The sequence below is a fragment of the Ursus maritimus genome, unplaced genomic scaffold, assembly GCF_017311325.1.
Source record: "Ursus maritimus isolate PB19 unplaced genomic scaffold, ASM1731132v1 scaffold_18, whole genome shotgun sequence".
NCBI lineage: Eukaryota > Metazoa > Chordata > Mammalia > Carnivora > Ursidae > Ursus > Ursus maritimus.
In genome coordinates, this window is record NW_024424230.1 from 24,852,084 (window position 1) to 24,870,949 (window position 18,866).

The 18,866-nt window shown below is 50.7% G+C and overlaps 1 protein-coding gene across 5 annotated transcripts in view; it reads right to left on the bottom strand.

Annotated features, from left to right (window-relative positions):
- Nucleotides 1-18,866, bottom strand: part of CTIF (cap binding complex dependent translation initiation factor) — a 308,542-nt gene that overhangs the window by 181,234 nt on the left and 108,442 nt on the right. For all 5 annotated transcript variants that reach the window (XM_040632532.1, XM_040632531.1, XM_008691789.2 and 2 more), the window contains one exon: nucleotides 14,900-14,971. In XM_040632532.1, the coding sequence (XP_040488466.1) occupies nucleotides 14,900-14,971 (72 nt within the window). The remainder of the gene's footprint in view (nucleotides 1-14,899; nucleotides 14,972-18,866) is intronic.

The window sequence follows — 18,866 nt, forward strand, 5'->3', positions numbered from 1 at the left end:
AGTGGTTTCTGAGAGTGAGATGCCGTGTGCTACAGATGGGTTTCTTCGGGGGCGCACCGTGTTGCCAAGCCCTCTCCCACCAGCGGCAGACATCACCAATCAATTATGGCATGATTTACAGTCCTCCAATCAGCCGACTGCTAATGCTCCAGGTCACCCCCTCCCTCCCTTGTTGAGTTGCTTCACCCTCCACCCCATCCCAACTCCCGGTGCCTGGCTTGTGTCGAATGCAACTTTGAAAGTGCACAGGGCTAGAGAGACTCACAATCAACCCCCACAAGGAGACAGCCCCCAGGCCTCCTGAGATAGTAGCTGGCAGGCTCACAACACCCTGCCCACGCCTCAAACGTAATCATCCATGAGCATTTCACAATTTTCTTTCTTTCTTTCTTTTTTTTTAAGTAGGCTGCATGCCCAGCATGGGGCTTGAACTCATGACCCTGGAATGAAGAGTTGCCTGCTCCATCGACTGAGCCAGCCCCCATGGGTAGGAGATCATTTCAGATGCAAAGGTCAAAAAACAACAAGAATAAAATCAAATAAACAAATAAATTCTGCCTCTGAAGTACGTGTCTGAGACCTCACCCCAGAGTGAAGTTCGCTGTCCTTCACAGTGGCACACGAAGTCTCTTTCCCTGATCCCCGATGCTTTAAATACCCAACTGACTCTGGCACGTACGAATTCAGCTTAAGGGGACCATTGCTTGTCCTTGTTCCCTTATAAGAACGTTAAATCTTGGGGCGCCTGGGTGGCTCAGTCGGTTGAGCATCCAACTTGTGATTCTGACTCAGGTCATGATGTCAGTGTTGTGAGATCGAGCCCCAGGTCAGGCTCCATGCTCAGCAAGGAGTCTGCAGGAGATTCTCTCTCTCCCTCTCCCTCTGCCCTTCCCCCCGCCATTCTCTCTCTCTCAAATAAATAAATAAATCTAAAAAAAAAAAAAAAAAGCTAAATCTTCAGGTAAGTTTTTTCCCCAAATTGTTTTCTTGCAGTAAAACGCACGCAACATAAACTTTACCTCCTTCACCCTTTCCAAGGGTGCGGTTCAGCGGCATTAAGTACGATCACATGGTCGTGCAGCCCTCATGGCCATCCTTCTCCAGAACTCTTCGCACCCTGTAAAACTGGACCTCCAATCCCACTGGATGCTAGATCCCCATCTCCCCCCACCCCCGTCCCCACCTTCCTACTTTCTGTCTCCATGATTTGCATCAGTCTGATACCTCGCCCGAGTGGAATCATACAGGATTTGTCTTTTGCGATTAGCTGGCTTCACTTGGCATAACGTCCTCGAGGTCCAGCCACGAGCCCAAGTAGGTTGTACGCCCCTTGACTACAGCAGCTCCCTTCTCTTCTTGGGCCTCCACGGTGGCCAAGCGAGGCACACAGCAGCTTTGCCTCCAACGGCCTGCCAACCGAGGAAATGGATTCTACCCCTGCTTTCGAGTCTGAATGACTGAGTCACAGATTAGGATGTCGAGATCAATTTACCAGCCTAGGATTCAAGGCCACCGAGGAACGAAGCATGTGCGCAGGAGAGAGAATGACTACGATGAAGGGAAGGGAAGGTCACAGCCAGGAAAAGAATAATGTGGACGGACCCCCAGAGCTGTGCCACTCAGCAGCCCCGGAGGAGGTGATGACACTGGGCAAGAAGGAGGGCCCTCGGGCCACTGAGCTGGAGGTGCCGGGGGCTGCGGGCCAGCGGTCCGGCCGGTCTGTGCTGAATGGGACCCATTAACAGGTGAGAGGGCAAGTCTGGAGAAGCTCACAATGAAAGTGTGGGTCACAGGGGCTGACCTATTTATTGTCGCTCTATTGGACACAATAAGTGCAGCATATAACAAGAATCTGGACCTTTCCTCAGAGCTTGTTGCAATGGAATGTGACAGGCATATAATCACTGCATGCAACCGTTTCTCCACAGGGGCTGGAGAAATTGCCTGGCACTTGGAAGCAAAATCAATCTCCATCAAATCTCAGCCCAAAGAGGCAAGAAACTCACCTGCTGAGCCTTCCTTTGCTGTCCCTTGTCAATGCTGAGGTGCTGGCCCGGGTACTGCCCAGAGGGGCCAGGCCTCACTCGGCAGAGTGACTGAGTGCCACAGTGAAACCGGACCACCAGGAACCGAGAGCTTCACACACGCATCCCCAGCACCCCAGCCCTGCGCTGGCAGCATTCAGGCTGACGGTGAAGCCGCCTTGCCAAGGGGCTTCGGATCCTGTCTAAGCCCTCGAAGTGTCCGAATATTTTCCCTTTCTTGAGTTCTGGACACCAATCCTCAAACCTTGCAACCCCCAACATATACAGCACCTTCTCTACAAAGCCTCTTAGGGTCGCAGAGGGGTTCGTCCAGGAGCCCAAGCAGGCTGTAAGTTACAGAGGGGCAGGATCTTGCAGACAGACCCACGGACAGGCAGACGGCAATCTGATTTCTGGAACCTCACATCCGGAGCCAGACCCCCCTCACTCTCCAGACCACCCCCACCCGTTACACACCCTGAGGAGCCACGTGAGAGGCAAGGACAAGCAGAGAACAGAGCAGAGGGTGACCAGGGCCCGGCTTGCTCCCGGCACTCCCTGCGCTCTCAAGCCTCGGCTTCCCCGGCACACTAGTAACGCTTGGTGTTGGTGGGAAGGGCTCTGAGGCCACGCTGCGCTGCCCAAGATACGGAATGATAGTCCTCTTTGAACCACTGTGCTCTTCCTGGATTCAGAGAAACAAAGGTCCTCCCTGCCCCCAGTCTCTGTTTCTGACAGGAACCAACTCAAGACCCCTCCTCTCTGCCCCCTGCAGTGTCCTCGAAGCTTGCGCCCCAGGAACCCACAGCACATCCAGCGCTTCCTGACTCTTCAACGGCAAAGCTTCCCAGGGGTGTTTTAGAAACACGAATCCAGGGGCTCTTGGATGTCAATATGCATCAGGGTCACGTGGGAGAGAGGAGCATTGCTAGGTTAAATTTAGTGCCGCTGGGGTGGTCCCCATAACACTTGTAGAAACACTGGACGTTAGAAGGGTTTTGTGGGGGACAAAAAAAAAAGTTCAAAAAGGCTCCCTCGTCAAATGTTTGGGATACACTGGGTTAAAAGATTGTTAAATAAATTACTTTATTGCAAAACTTCTCAGTGCCTTTATTGGCCTTGGATGGATGTTGACTCTTCAGGTAGGTGGCAATACAGTACGCAGTATTTCCCAAACTCCTTTGGCCAGAAACCCACCCCATCCTTCCTCTTTATTGCACAGAGCATTTTGGGGGTGGGGCAGGACCAGGGTTCCACAGAACCTACTTTGGGAAACAGTCTTCTAACACTCTTCCACAATGATTCTGCATCCCCTCAATGAGGAGCCCTGGCTTCAGTTTTTTGTTGTATCCCTCTGCCCACTCACCCCCCATCCAAGCCGTGGGACCCAGCATCATTCATTAAATATTTTTTTAGGAAGGACTCGTGTGTCCGGGCACTGAGAGCCCCCTCCCAACAAAACTGCATTGGCTTCTTCAAGAACATTCTCCAGTTTGCCATTCTTGTGGCCACAGCTTTTCTCTGAGCCCCATCCGCTCCCCAGCCCGGGGGTCAGCCGGGCCCTGCCTCCCAGGTTGCTGCAAGGCCGAGGTTCTGAGAAGCCTAATCAGAAGCAACCACTTTTTTCAGTGGATGGTTTTTAGCACATAAACGCTGCCGGATCCTTCACAACAACCCCTTTCCCTGGCAATTAGGGGGCCTCATGCCAGGGTGAACCGTGCTGCTCTCAGAACAGAGCACAAAGAGATAATGAGCACTTTAAACCATGTGGAAAAGAAAAGGAAACAGCTTGCCCACGGGCAGGGAGGCTGGAGCTGCCTCTGAGGGCCCCGCAGGTGCGCACGGCTATCCCCAGCTCGGGGGGCGGGGGGGGGGCAGACTGCGGGCGATGACAACAGCAAAGGCACTGAGGCAGCGCTCGCCAACTGCCAGCCACCCTCTAAGCACTTAACACTGGTTACAACCTTAGGAAGCCCCATTTCACTGACGAGAAAACAGAGGCTCAGAGAATCTGCCTGTGTTCAGAGAGCTAGTTCCCAGGATGGGAATGTAGACAGTGTGGCCCAGAGTTTATGCTCTTAACCGTGGCGCTGTGCAGCTCCATTACCCCCAATCAATTGTGACCCCACTGCAGACGGCTGTAATGCAGTAAGTATCCATCCCCGACAGACAGCTGGGTTCTCCGCGTCCGTCTCTGCCCACGTCTGGGATGGTAGTGCTGGCGGAGGGAGTTAAACCGCCTGCAGTGAAGTGAAGGGGGAATCTGGGGGTGTGAGCTGGGCTGCATAAAGATGGTGGGGGGCGCGGGGCTGTGTGCCTGAGTGAATGAAACAAGGTGGGAGTGAATCACTGTACGCTAGAAAAACATGCTAAGTCAGGAGTGGTGGGAAAATAAACCCTCCTCTGTGCTGTCTTTTCTGTATTAGAACACAACCACAGAGTGGATTTTGCTCATGCACGTGCGCATGTGTGGGTATGTATGTGTCGACAATTCCAGGCTACAAGGGGTTAGAGACCAAGTAAAACTTGACAGAACAGGCCAGCCAGCAGCAGATGACTGCCCCCATTCCGGGGGCGGGTCACAGGTGAAGTTCCGGCTAGCGGAAGCTGGGGCATGTCGGTCTGGATGTCCCCAGTATGTCTGCTATTTGTCTGCTGTGCCAGGGGACACTGAGAGAGGGGTGGCCTCCCAGCCTTTGGTCCTGGTCCTGAGAGTCTAGTAGGGGAGCAGCTGTGTATACATGGCCCGGTGCTGGACACCAGAAAGAAAAGGGCAGAAAGAAAGGGCCTTTGCTCCTCACGGGGTTCACTATCCCAGTCCATCTCCCTTCTCAGTGTAGAACGTTCCTCCACAGGTTCTGTCCATCATGAGGGCCAACAGCAAGCCTGACCCTAACATGGGTTCTCTCACGTCAAGGACGCAGGTTCCTGGCGTAGGGCCATCCCTTTAGACACAGACGAAATTGCTCTCCTTCTTCTCCAAGGACTCCACCCCAACTCTCCTGCCTCAGTCCCGATCTATCACCCACAGAAGTGGACTTAGGACAGTGCTAGTCCTGAGGCCACCATCCGTGGTGGTCTCACCACTCAACCAGGAGTCACCGAAACAAAAAGAACAATGGAAGGTGGCACGTAGGCAAGCACCATATGACATGATGACTGCCACCTCCGCTGCTGGCTTTGGGGGAGACAGCAGAGAGGCTCCAAGACTCCAGGAAAACTTCCTGCGAGTAGCAACATGGTTTGGACTAAAAGTGGGGAAAGCAGGACTCCAGGGCTGCAAGCTGCATCCTGGAGGGCTCAAGAGAGTCACTCGGCTCCTCGGACCTGTGCTGCCCTCTCTGCACCATGAGCCTTTGGACTGGACCAGCAACTCCCCAGTTGGGGTGGGGAGAGCAGGTGGACCATAAGAGACACTGAGACCAAAGGCCCCTGAAGGCATCTCCTGGGCCCAAACAGGGGCTTCCTACAGGCTGGGTCTGAAACTCCTTTTAGGCTCCAATTAAACCAGAATTTGAGAAACAGTCCTGTCCTAGTAACTCCATATGTGTGTGCAAGTGCGTGTGTGTGTGCGTGTATGTGCGTGTGTGTTCAGCACCAAGGACAGCATCTCACATGCTAGTGGGAAAGACAATGATAGACCCCCACTAATATTTTAATGCCCCTACAGTAGAAGGAACTTTGAGGCAGGAGAATGGCAGAACAGAGACCAGCATAGAGGGCCTCCCGGGTGGCACCAGAGCTGAGTTCAAGAGCAGGAAAGGCCAGTCCTTTCATTCTGGAACTTTCTTGTCTATCCATTCATTCTGTCCCTTCCCTCTCTACTAGACCCCACTGTCTTTGAATTAAATCCCAAAGGGAGAGGTGGGAGATAATGACTGAAGCCTGTGACCAAGTATATTTTTCTGAATCCAATCCTTTCTGCCCACTCTCTTTAGCTAACTGTTTGTGCTTTCAGATTTAAATGGCCATATTATTTGAACCTGTCCTGGACTGGGCCACACCACAGGCCCCTTCTGGCTGGCTTCCTATTCAGCTTCTGCTGAAATAATGGGCCCATTCAATTGTTCCCTATCGTCTACGCTGCCCCATGCCCCTCTGCAGGGAAAGGATCCCATCCTCCAAGGCGCCTCACTAGGCCTTCTTGAAGCTCCCCAGACCCCAGCGATACTCCCTTCCTGCCAGCCCCAGACTCAGAACCACAGAAGGCCAAGGAGGAAAGGAACTGAGAGATCATCGGGCCCAAAGGTGCTCCAGAGCAGTGAGGTAGATGGAGTAAGAGAGACAGCAGGTGGGCTCCTTCTTCCTCTGCCTCACCAAGCGGTTTTGCCCCTTTTGTTTTCCTTTTGGGATTTTGCTGTAAGATTCTGATGAAACAAAAGGTTTCATTCTTTTAAATCTTAACTTTATCTTAGATAATTGTAGACTCACATCTATTAAGAAATAACACAGAGATCCCCTGTGCCCTTTACTCAGTTTTCCCCATGGGAAGTATAAAGTATAGCTCAATAGTAAAGCCAGGATATTGACATTGATATGGTCAAGATACAGAACATTTCCATCAGCACAAGGCTCCCACCTGTTACCCTTTCGTACCAAACCCCTTCATTCTGCCCCTCCCTTCCCTAATCCTGCAACCGTTAACCTATTCCCCGTTTCTATCATCTTGTCATTTCAAGAATGTTATATATATGGAATCAGAGTATGTAACTTTGGGGGACTGGCTTTTTTCACTCAGCATAATTCCCTGGAGAGGCACCCAGGTTACTGCGTGAGTCACTAGCTGTTTCCTTTTTACTGCTGATTGCCACGGCTTGTTCTAAGTGCTCACCTGTTGAAGGACAGCTGGGTTGTTTCCAGTTTGGGGCTATTATGAATAAAGCTGCTATAAACATTTGAGTACAGGTTTTTGTGTGAACATAAGTTTTCATTTCTCTGGGATAAACACCCGGGAGTAAAACTGCTGGATCATATGGTATTTGCAGGTTTAGTTTTTTAAGAAACTGCCAAACTGTTTTCCAGAATGGCTGTACACTCCTACCAGCTATGTATGAGTGATCCAATTTCTCTGTATCTTCACCAGCATTCGGTGTTGTCACTATTTTTTTTAAATTTAGCTATTTTCATAGGTGTGAAATCTCTCATTGTGCCTTTAATTTGCATTTCCCTTACGGCTAATGATGTTGCACGTCGTTCTGCATGCTTATTTGCCATCTGTACGTCCTCTCTTCAGGGAAATGTGTCTCTTCATGTCTTTTGTCCATTTTCTAACTGCTGGGTTTGGGGAGTTCTTCATATATTCTGGATACTAGTCCTTTTGTCAGATACATGTTTTGCAAAATTTTCTCTCTCTCCGTAATTTGTCTCTTCATCCTTTAAGCAGGGGGTTTTCCCAGAGCAAAGTTTTTAATTTTGATAAAGTCCAATATCTCATCTCAGTGTTGACATCTATTGATTGTCTTTTTTCTATTTAGTTTGAAATATTTCTGGTTCTTCGTATGACAAATGATTTTTTATTGCAACGATGGCACTTCCATGTTATGTTAGGAAACCCTGAATTGTATTTAAGTCTTCTGTTTTAACTGGCTTTTTGTGATAACACTCTGGCAGGGAAAGGCAAGGAGGCGGGGCACAGCCTCACTACTGCCAGTGGAGGTCCAGGGGTGCACTTATTACAGCTCCATGAAGGTGGGAGTTCTAGGACTCCATAGAGTCCCCAGTGACCCTGCTATGGGGGTGGCCTCATTCCCACTGGGCAATAGTGGAAGTCCCAACTTTCTATTGGAACTCTCTCTGACACAACCCAGCAGGGAGAGAAGAGGTGCCTTAATACTGCCGAGTGGGGTGGAAGTCCAGGTCCCCACATGGTCTCCAATAATACCATTGGAGCTGGCAGGGATGAGAGTCCCAGCTTCCTGCCTGGCCTTCTCTGACAGCACCCCAGTAGAGGTGGGAGGGCTCATTACAACCCTGTAAGAGTGGCAGTCTAGACTCCCACTGGGTCTTTGCTGGTGTGGGTGAGGGTGGGGACACACTTTGTTCTCTGCTATTTGGCTAGAGTAGAGCAGTTATTGTCTAAAACTTTTCTGTCTTGATATATTGCCCTTTGCCTGGACCTTTGCTTAGAGAAATTAGACTTTTATTGGGACTTTAAAAATCTGCGTCCACTGCCATTTCCTGGTTCCCTCCTTCTTTGGCCTGAAGTCTGGGACGTTCGAGGTAAAAAGGAAACCCAGGGAAGTCATGACTACGTCCTTGCTCAGGTTCCCCAAACCCTAGCTGGTCTGCCTTCTTATCTCTACCTTTCAGAATCTTATGTTTGTTTTATACAGATTATCCAGGATTTTAATTGTATTTAGCAGAAGGAATATAAAATAGAACATCTACTCCATCTTCCCTAAAGCAGAAAATAGGTCCGTATTTTTAACAAAATATTTTGATGGTCTTAAGTCTAGATCATCTCGTTTTTCACAGGAAAACAGGCGACTGCAAGATGATATGTCTCACCCATGATCGAATAGTAAGTCAGAGGTACAGAGGCTAGAACTCATGTCTCCTTGCTCTCAGTCCAGTGCTGTTACCATGACAGCATGGTGTTTCCTCCCTCCTGCCTGTGCATCTGACCTCCTCTGCCAGCTGCAAGGTCCCCTGCAGACACCAGCCCCACTCCTGCCTGTACTCAGATGCTTCTCTGACTGTTGTTTTCCCAATAGAGAAGGTCTTATTTCTCTAAGCAGACTCCAGGTTCTCTGAGGACAGAGACCAGGCCACATGGCTCATACTACTTACAACAAGGGCTCAATGGATGGCTGCTGACTGTTTCCCTATAACTCAACCATTGATACTGTTTTAAATGTTATAGACTGGTTCCTCCAGGTGAGCTGGAGCCAGAAAGCACCTCAAGGACAGGGAGAGGTTGTATCTTCTGGAAAACAGAGGCTCACATGCTGGGAGCACTAGAGTTTGCAGAATCAGATCATGCCAGCAGGACTGTGTTCAGTTTGCAGAGGCTTATTAGTCTGTAGGATGGGACAGGACCAAGAACTATCAGGTCATGTCCCAGACATCTCAGCACTGCAGTATAAGTGTCTGTCTTCTCCTCTCTAACCTCTATGTAAACCGAGACTATGCCCATCACCTTCACCATCCCGCGTCCTTTCCCCCTTCCTAGCAAGCTGCCCTCCATGATGACGTGCTGATTGGATCAATGCGTGAAAAAAATGATAAATAAATAGAGGAATGAACCAACTTAACCATGACAAAGGGAAACAGCTGTAGGAATGAGACTATTTAGCTTAAAACACAGACTTGCCATGCTGGGCTGCTGTGGGAAAGACTAAACAGCCGTGGACAAAGGAAGTAAAACTAAAACCATCAGCTGGAGCTATGAGAAGGTGGTTCGGGGCTAAATCAAAGAAAGACGTTCCAATCAATGGAGCTGCCTAACAATGTTCTAAAATGCCTTTTGAAGTAGTGAGCTCCCCATTACTGGAAATGTTCAGCAGCTCAACAGCCACATGAGGGGGTTCCTGCACTGCAGGGTCGGGGGTTGGATCAGGTGGCCTCTGATCATCCTGAGAGCCCATGATGTTTTAGAGTTCACAGGAGACCTGTTTAGCTCTGGATCTGATGTGGAAGAGGTCAGCCCCAGCTCCTGGTGAGCTTCTGCTAGAAGTGGTGCATGTGATAGTCATTCTAGCCAGTCACCAAATAGTTCTGGCTTCCTGAATTCCAGGCACATAGTAGGATTATACTTTTTAGGGTGCTTATGGTTAGGTGGGGGCATGTGAGCAGTTCTGGGCCATTAGCTAAGAGGGGAAGTGATGTGTATCATATCTGTGTTGGAGTGTTGACTTGCCAATGCAAGACCCTCCAGTGGTCCTTTACCCTCTATCATGGTGACTGGTGAGAATGGCAACTGCTCCATCAAGCTGGGTCCTGGATGGGTTGTTTAAGGTTACAAAGATTCAAGGCTGTTTGTTGCTGCAGCATGACCTAGGCTATCCTGACTAATACAAGGGGACAGACTTCACCTGGATGGACACCAGAGACAATAGAAGATATACAAGGTACACAAGCAGGGGTGGGGCTGGACAGTAGTTCCAGCATCTCAGTTGAGCACACTGACAACTGTGCGTCCACCACCCTCATTCCCACCACTCCTGTGACCCCCAACACAAACCACACACTCCAGATGTACTCTCTCCTGCTGTCCTAACATCCCAATATTGCAGCACCCAACTTCAAGCCTTGCGAATACCATTTCTTCTCTCTTCACCCTCTTCTCTCTTCCATTCTGTCTGGTCAAGCATCCTAACCATTCCTGAGGGCGCAGATCAGGTCTCATGTCCTGCAGAGCATCTCTCTACCCACAGAGACCAACAGGACCACTCTTTGGAACGACTGTGGTCAGGGGGTGTCTTTGGGAGACTTAACTGGATGCCTTTAATCTCTTCCATATTACGTAGCCTCTATTTCACAAACAGGTAGTGAGCCCAAAGGCTCCAGCTCATCTGTGTTTGCCAAGCTCACAGCAGATACTCAATAAATACTGACTAAATACAGAGAAGTGCCCTGAACATGATATTTCTTAAATATCCACAGAGGCTGAGTAAAAATCCAGGTACTTCTACTAAGATATCATTTGTACTACTCAGTTTAACTGGCACTGAACCAAATACTCTAATTACTGGAGGGCAACGAAATGACTGGCAGAAAACTCCTTTTACCCTTTCCTGCAGGTCAGAGGGAAGCCGTGTCTTTGAGGCTCACTTCTGCCTACCACCTGCCATCTTTTCGGTCAGGGTCAATGTTGGCACCTAGAATGAACCTAGCTGCAGGTTAGCACAGGTATTAGGGAGGGTAAGGGAACAGTGGAGAAATCAGGGAAATTCAGACTTGCCACTACTTTTTGCAGCTATCTGGACCCAACTGGTCATTTCTGGAGACCCAGAAACAATGGAAGAGATTTCCAAAGAGGTTCAGAGAAGTCTACCATTTTGCGGAAGAGGCGCCGAAATGTGTACCACATCTGGGTCAACATCTGGTTCTCCAGACCCTTGGGACAAGACTCTTTTCACTCCTTCCTGGGGCTTTAATTTGCTAGTGGACATCACGATGGCACTGGGGAGTGCCCTTCTCTCATCATTTCAGGGAATGTGGGATCCCAGGCCACCAGCCAGGACTCAAAGACATCACTTCTAACACACCCCCAACTTTCCCAAGGCCAAGGCTCCACATGAAACTGCCCGATAAGGAGGTGTGCCCAGTAGGTTCCCAGTGAAGATTTCATCGCCTTGCTCAACAGCCAACACCGCAGGCCAACAAGTTCTTCAGCCAGGAAGTCCTTCTCAAGGACTCATCAGCAGCTCTGCTGCTGTTGTGTACATTAATTTTCTTTCCTTGGCACTTCTGTGCAAACAGAGAAGAGCTGCTAGCTCCTGACCTCATACAACCTTTCATATCCCTTTGGCTTTCTTTCCTGAATGCTAAATCCCATGCTGGCACCTTGAGACATTTTCTAAATGCACCGGGTTGCACTCTCTCCTAACAGCTACTTTCCTGTAAATCATCTCCACAATGATTCCCCTACTCCAGTGAAAAGCTGGAAACAATTGTGACTTTCTAACTAAGTGACTAGGCGATGGATGAGCTCTCTTGGAAAGAGGCTGCCAGGACGCCAAATAATCCCCAATACAGCCAAATCCCAATAGTGGGCAATTGGATAGCCCATATCCCTCTGAGCCCCTTCCTCCTATCTGATGGGACTCCGCCTACCCTAGGTTATCTCCACTTTGTGTCTCTGAAAGGGCTCAGAGAAGGCAAGGGTTTTTCCCTTCTGTTTCTCCTTGCATTAGTTGAAATAACAAAATAAATAATCCCCGTGCATGGCTAATCCCCAGATGGTGCCTACACCTGGGCTACTCATCCAGGGCACGGTTTGTGGCCTGCCACACACAGCTCCCTGGGCACCACAAACAGCTCCCTGGGCAGAATGCAGAACCTCAGCATTCTCCTGCCAGCCCCCACTTTCCTGGGCCCATGTGGCTAAGGGGGAATGCCAGCTCAGCCAGCCACCTCAGTTACAATCTACCTTTAGTTCCCTCTGAAAGTCTCCCCCATGGGTGAATGTGGGGTAGCAGAGCTGTTTTACCATCCCAATGACCTCAGAAAGCTCAGCAAAATTGGTGGCCAGAGGAATAGGGCCCACCAGGGACTGACTGCATGGACTGGGCCTAGGCCAACTCAGTGCAGTCTCAGGAGTCTTAACTAAGTGACTACTGTGGTGCAAACCCCTAGGTCAGGGGTGGTCAGGGATACAGAGGCAGCCCTAGTGCTCATCTCAAGGTCGACCAGCTGGCTGAGGGGATAGTCAACTGTATGTGGAACAGCTGGGTTCAACATGAATTTGTGACCCAGGAGACCCCTCCCAAAAAGGCCTCGTCCTCTGGGCACATCAGGGAAGAGAGGCAGGTTTATATGTATATTTTAAATTTTAATTTCAATCTTTTTTTTCCTTTTTTTTAGAGAGAGAGGGAGCGAGAATGAGTAGGGAGGAAGGAGCAGAGGGAGAGAGAGAATCCCAAGCAGGCTCCATGCTCAGTGCAGAGTCTGACGTGGGGCTCGATCCCATTACCTGAGATCATGACTTGAACCGAAATCAAAAGTCGGGACGCTCAACCAACTGAGCTACCCAGGCACCCCGAGGCAGGTTTATACTAACAGATCCCATCTCCACCTTCCTGGGGCTCTTTCACTATAATGAACCTATGTCTCAGTTCCACCTCCCAAGAAAGGATCAAATATGAGCCTTTAATGATTTCTTCTTTAAATTCAATTGCATTCATTTTTTCTAACCCTGCTTACCCCAAGCCAAATGTTCAACTGCTTCCTGAAGGTGGGACTGGGGGTCAGCTGGTGCTCACGGTGCCACGGCGTCCCATCCCACAGGACCCCAGCCCTGCTCCATCAGCCTACGGTCTGGCTGACTCCCCACCCATCATCCTCCAGAGGTGTGAACCTGGCCATGAGAGGATGGCATGGGGTGAGGGAGGCAGGTGAGGGGCAAGTGGGAGCACAAGTCATTCTAAGTCCCTTGGAATCCTGTTAGAAGTGATAGGAGAATGAGACCAGAGGGAATGGGTGGGAAGAGGGGGGCCAGAAAAGGTGATAGAGGGGAGAGAAAAAAAGAAAAGGAAACTTCTGGAAGATTCCAGAACCAGACACCTACTGACCAAATAACAGAGAGCTAGTTTTCTGGTCTCTCATTTATCAGCCACTTATGTCCCCTATCCAAGAATTTCAACCCTTCCCTGGAACCCTCTCTCTGTTCTTGAGTTCCCAGATCCAAGCCCACCTTTGCCACTGAAGAGTTAAGGGAGTCGTCGCATAGGAAACCACAGGGTAATTGGCAGACAGAGCTCCTGAAGTGCTGGGCCTCATGCCATGGCTGGAGGGATTCAGGGAGTATAACACGGGGTTCCTGACCAAGCACTGGCAGTCTAGTGGCAGGAACAACAGTCCTCCATGGAAGGACACCTACTGTAGTAAAGCAAGAAAGACGGCCAAATGGGGGGAGGGGCAGGTGAGAGACCTGGGTTCAAGTCCCAGCTGGGTCAGGTCATTACACCTCCGTTTCTTCAGTTACAAAGTGGGATGGAGAAGCTAGACAGACCCTCAAAGGCCACTGAGTTCCCTGATATTTATAGGGGGAAGCTGAGGCCAAAAAGGATTTCTACCAAATTTGTGGCAGAGCAAATAGGAGACCCTGGGTCTCCCGCCTCCTCCCCTACCCACAACCCCAACCCAGGGTTCTTGTTACGGCCTCCTGCCTAAGAAACAATGAAACACACACAAACATCTTGTAGTGTGAGAGAATAGCTATCCCCCCACACCATGGGTGTACAAAGCCCTGCAGCCTAAGAATGATCTAGAACTGAAGCCACTGACCATTTTCCCTTGGGATGCAAGAGAGATGAGTTGACTTCATCAGTGCCACGGGACTGAAGTCAGACACAAGCAAGCGGGCTCAGGGCAATGTGTGAATGCAGCTGTTCTGAAACTGGGAGCATGTGAGTGCAGGAGCCCATAAAGGCTCCCCATATCTCTCTGGACAGGCATAGCGTGAGGCTGGCTGACCGTTGGGGTGCATGGCTTTTTTCAGCTTCAAAGCCCACTGTCTCCCAGGAATAAAGTATCAGCAAAAACGGCTGGACGACCAGAGGGTGTCTGGGGCATGGGGGTCACCAGAGCGGCTGCCTCTTCCCTCCCAGCCACACCCCCTACACCTGTGTGGGTGCCCCCTTGGGAGCTCACAGGCAAGCAGCAGGGAGAGAAGCAGCAGGATCCAGCCGGGAACAGGAAGCTGGATGGCTGGCAGGTAGGGCGTGTTGGGGGGGGGTGCTGACACCTCACCGTTGCATTCTGCCCCTCCAGGTCCTCTGCAAATCTGGAACAGAAGTGATCTCAAGTGCCCCACCAGCACCCAAACCACAGGAGTCCCACTGTTTGTGGGATCTACCACCAACGCTGATGCGCGAACCTCCAAGTTCATTCATGCTACTCCCGTATACTATTCCAAGCTTCATTCATCCACTCTCCTCTCAATAGACATGCCGTTGTTTGCAGATGCTGATGCAAAAATCATCAAATGACAAACAAGTATTTCAGGAATCTATGTGTTTTGAGGAGGGGGTGCATCGCTGTGGGCCGGGTGTTCAGGGAGAACTTTCCAGAAAGCAGACCGCACCCTCCTCTCTCCTATTTCTTGCTCTCGCCACATCATCACAGCTCAGGAGAGCCATCACGAGCCAGCCCAGGAACCCAGACAGACAAGACGCGTGACAACCAGAAGGAGCACAGAGCTGGTTCCCTACCTGCTGTGCGGGGGCTCGCCCTCGGGAGAAGGAACAGCTGCTGTCCAGCTGCTCACTGCAGTCTGCTGTCCACTGCAGGAGAGAAAGGAGTGGTCAGTGATGGCTGGACACATAGGCTCGTCCTCACCCTGCCAGGGCCTTCCCGGGACGGCCTTGCCCTTCTGCAGGAGAGCCAGGATAAAATCCTACTCGACCTTTTTCAAAGGCAAATCCTTCCCTACCAGCAGGTCCACTTTGGCATCTCCAAATTCCACCCTGAGGTGACCCCTCTGGTGTTGCTTGGGGAAGGCAAAGTGACTTCCCTTCACAGAAGCCCACCAGAGAATTCGAGACCCAGCTACCTTCCAGAGTTCACACCTGACACAGAGTGGTTGTATGTTGAACAACCAGCACTGCATCTAACTGCCTGACCTGGGGGTGAGGCATATACGTGTGGATCTTCCCGAGTCCCCAGCTCCAGGGGACAGTGGACCCGTGGGCAGACAGGAAGAGCCCCAGACTGGCCATCAGAAGCCTGGCTCCAGCCCAGTTCCAGCACTCACTCCTCAAGAGCTCAGAGACCTGGGGTGCCCCAAAGTGTGGTCTCATGACTACTTGCGTGAGATTCCCCCAAACCTGCTGCCCAGGGGTCCCTGGGCCCCGCCCTCCACCCTCTGAATCAGACTCGGTGAGGGTGGGGCTGAGCTGCTGCGCTCTGACAAGCTCCCCTGCTGATGCACCCCGAAGTATGGGAGCCACTGCAATCCACGGATTTCCCAGGCTTTGTCTGGTCATCTGCAAACCGGGACAGCAAGGCTGGGGGACTGCAAGGTTGAAATGAAGGGCTTCTGTAAACTTATAAAAACACCGCAGAGATCGGAAGTAGTAGTAACAGTACAGCTTTTCCTCTGTAAGGTGCTATTCAGCTCTAGGGTGGTGTTTTTCATCATCGTGTTAAACATTAGCTAGCCCCTAGGGCTGATGTTGAACACTGACCTTGACCTACACCGATGGGCGAAGAGCAGAGGAGCCCAATATCTCTATTTGACACACTTGGTCAACACAGAGTGAGTGTGAATGGCTCGAGGCCAGTGCAGTCTCGGTGTTGTAAGACCACCCCCGGCCACACCCTCTGGACTGGGGGTCAAGGGCATGACCTTTGTGATAGGGCTGTGGACACAGGCTGCTGACACACAGTCCAAGTGCACTCCACAGCAGCGCTATCCAAAGGAAATAATATGAGAGTCACAAACGGGAGCCACAGAACTAATTTTAAATGATCTACCAGCCAGATTTTAAAAAGGAACAGGTTAACTTAAATTTAATAATAGATTTTATTTCTCTCAATATATCCAAAATATGATTACTTCAACAGGTAATTAATATAAAACATTATTTTTTAAAAAGATTTATTCATTTATTTGAGAGAGAGAGGGTGCGTGCTCCTGTGTTGGGGGGAAGGGCAGAGGGAGAGGGAGAGAGAGAGAGAAACTCAAGCAGATTCCCCAGTGATCACAGAGCCCCGCGCAGGGCTCGATCTCATAACCCTGAGATCATGACCTGAGCCAAAAGCAAGAGTTGGACGCTGAACTGACTGAGCCACCCAGGCACCCCTAAAACATTATTAATGAGATCTTTTACATTCTTCTTTCCATATCAAGTTTTTGAAATCTACTTAGAGCACATGTCAGATGAGCTTGAGACACACGTGACTCGAGGGTACCATGCTGGACGGTGCAGCTCGAGCGAAACAGCGGGGCAGCAGTCCCGGGCAAGTGTGCCCTCGCAGCCACGTCTGGCCCATCCCTGTTGGGCACGGCAGAGGAGCTGACCCCTGCAGACTCGATTCCCAGCCTCCTGTGTCAGCTGGCTTCCAGCTGGGTTCGGCCACGGGGAGGCAGGAAGAAGGGAGAGGCCAAGGCGCTTCTCCCCTCTCTCTATGCCTTAGGGGGCCCTACCGGCAGGGACTGGGTCTCCTTCATGGCTCCAGACCTCACCAGATAGGCCTTCTGTGCATGACCATGACCCCCAGGCTCTGGCAACACCATCTCCTCCTTTTGTGCCTCAGGCCTGGAGGTGGGATTAGCTTCCTGGGATGGCTGACCTCTGGCTTATTTGGCTCCTCAGCTTCTATCATCTGGGTAACCAACTGCCTGGAATAAATTCCCTCTGTCTGGATATTTGCAGTCTCAAGGCATCTCTCCCAAGATATTTATTAATTATACCAATTATTAATTATAAATATATTTTTTCATTAATTATACGAAGGAAAGTGAGAAATCCACCAGACACCACCTTAACCGAGAGACGGGGGATAACACTGGCCATAACGACAAGTATCAACATCACGGACTCCTCGGGATGATGTGCTGAAGAGGGCACGTCGCTTCCGAGGCGTTCTTGCCAAAAATACACAACCTCAGTCTACTCAGGAGCAAACATCAGGCGACCCAAATGGACGAACTTTCTATGAAACGAGTAACCAGCACTCTCATGGAAGACCAGACCCAGGAAGGGTGCGTAGATTGGAGGAGAATAAGGAGAAAGGACAACTGGAGGCAAATCTGGATCCCGCAACAGAAAACTGAACATTTGTGGGGAGACTGGTGAAATCTGAATAAAGTCTCCTGATACCAATGCTAATTCCTCAGTTCTCTTTATTGTACTACGGTTATGCACGGTGTTCGTATTAGGGGAAGCTGGACAGGTCCATGGGAACACGCTGTACTATGTTTATACCTTTGCCTTAAGTTTAACTAAAATAATTTCAAAATAAGAAGTAATACATATCTGTATGTATGCACACATGTTTTTGAATGATATATACAGATACACGTATGTATGTTCATATGTGTATAAAGCGTTTAAACTGCTATAAAAACAATCCCTGTTTTCTATCCTTGCGGTGGTTTCTCCTTTCCTGGCTGGGACCTGGCTGACAGGGTAGGGGATGGCCAAGGCATGCGGTGACTACTGGCTGGGATCACGCACTCTCCATCCCATCCTAGGACAGCCTTGCAGAGAAAGGCCTCCCCCCCCACAACCCAGGTGTCCCAAACCCTTCATCCCAGCTGCACAGCACCTGTGTGACATCTCCTAGAACACTGACTCCTGGGTGGGCAAACTCCTGGGGTCAGCAAGCAGTGCGGGGAGTCTCAATGGCTCCTCTTGCCAGGCAAGCAGATAGAAGGCTGAGATTTCATGCACTGCCAGGTGCAACCTCACCCCCCCCCCATTAGGCTCTCCGACGGTGGTTCCAAGCTCCTGAGAGACGGCTCTGCTTTGTCAAGGTCATCCTGAAATTCAGAGCCACCAACCAGAGGCCATTCCCTGGGCGCTTTCCATACGGGACCTGCAATTAGGGCCTCCCTTCGCTGGAGAGGCCAGCTGTCCAACAACAGCGATGCCAGGTGGAGGGCAAGGCGGAAAGAAGAAAGTGTTCCCTTGGCAGGGGGGTGGGGGGTGGGTTCAGGAAGGAAGATGGGCAAGTGGGGGTTCCCGGAGAAGCGCAAGCCGGGGCACAGACACAGGCAGCAAACAGCGGCCAGCTCAGAGGCGGACTGCAGCAAGCATGACTCTCTGTTCAAGGTACTCGGAGCCTTTTCCAGTAGACAGGGTCAGAAGAAGGGGGTAACCCTGCTCGGGGAGGGGGTCATCAGAGTCACGTTAGGGAAGGCTAACTGGCCCAGGTGGGGGTTGGGCGGGAAGCAGGGCAGGAGGTTCGAGTCTGGCATCCAGGTTTTCACTGGCCGTGGAGGCAGAGAAGGAAATGAAAAAACGGATCTGAGAGCATGGGACAGACAAGCAGCAAGCAGAGGAGCCGATCTGTGTGAAGGAGAGCAAACAAGGCCATAAAGTCTACAGAAAGCCACCCCAGAGACCCAGTCAGGGCTGGATACAGGCAGGCCCCTGGGCAAAGTGGGTGCAGAAGGGACTGTGGTCCAGCTCTGCACAGCTTTCCTGTGCCCCGGAAAGGAATTGAGCATGA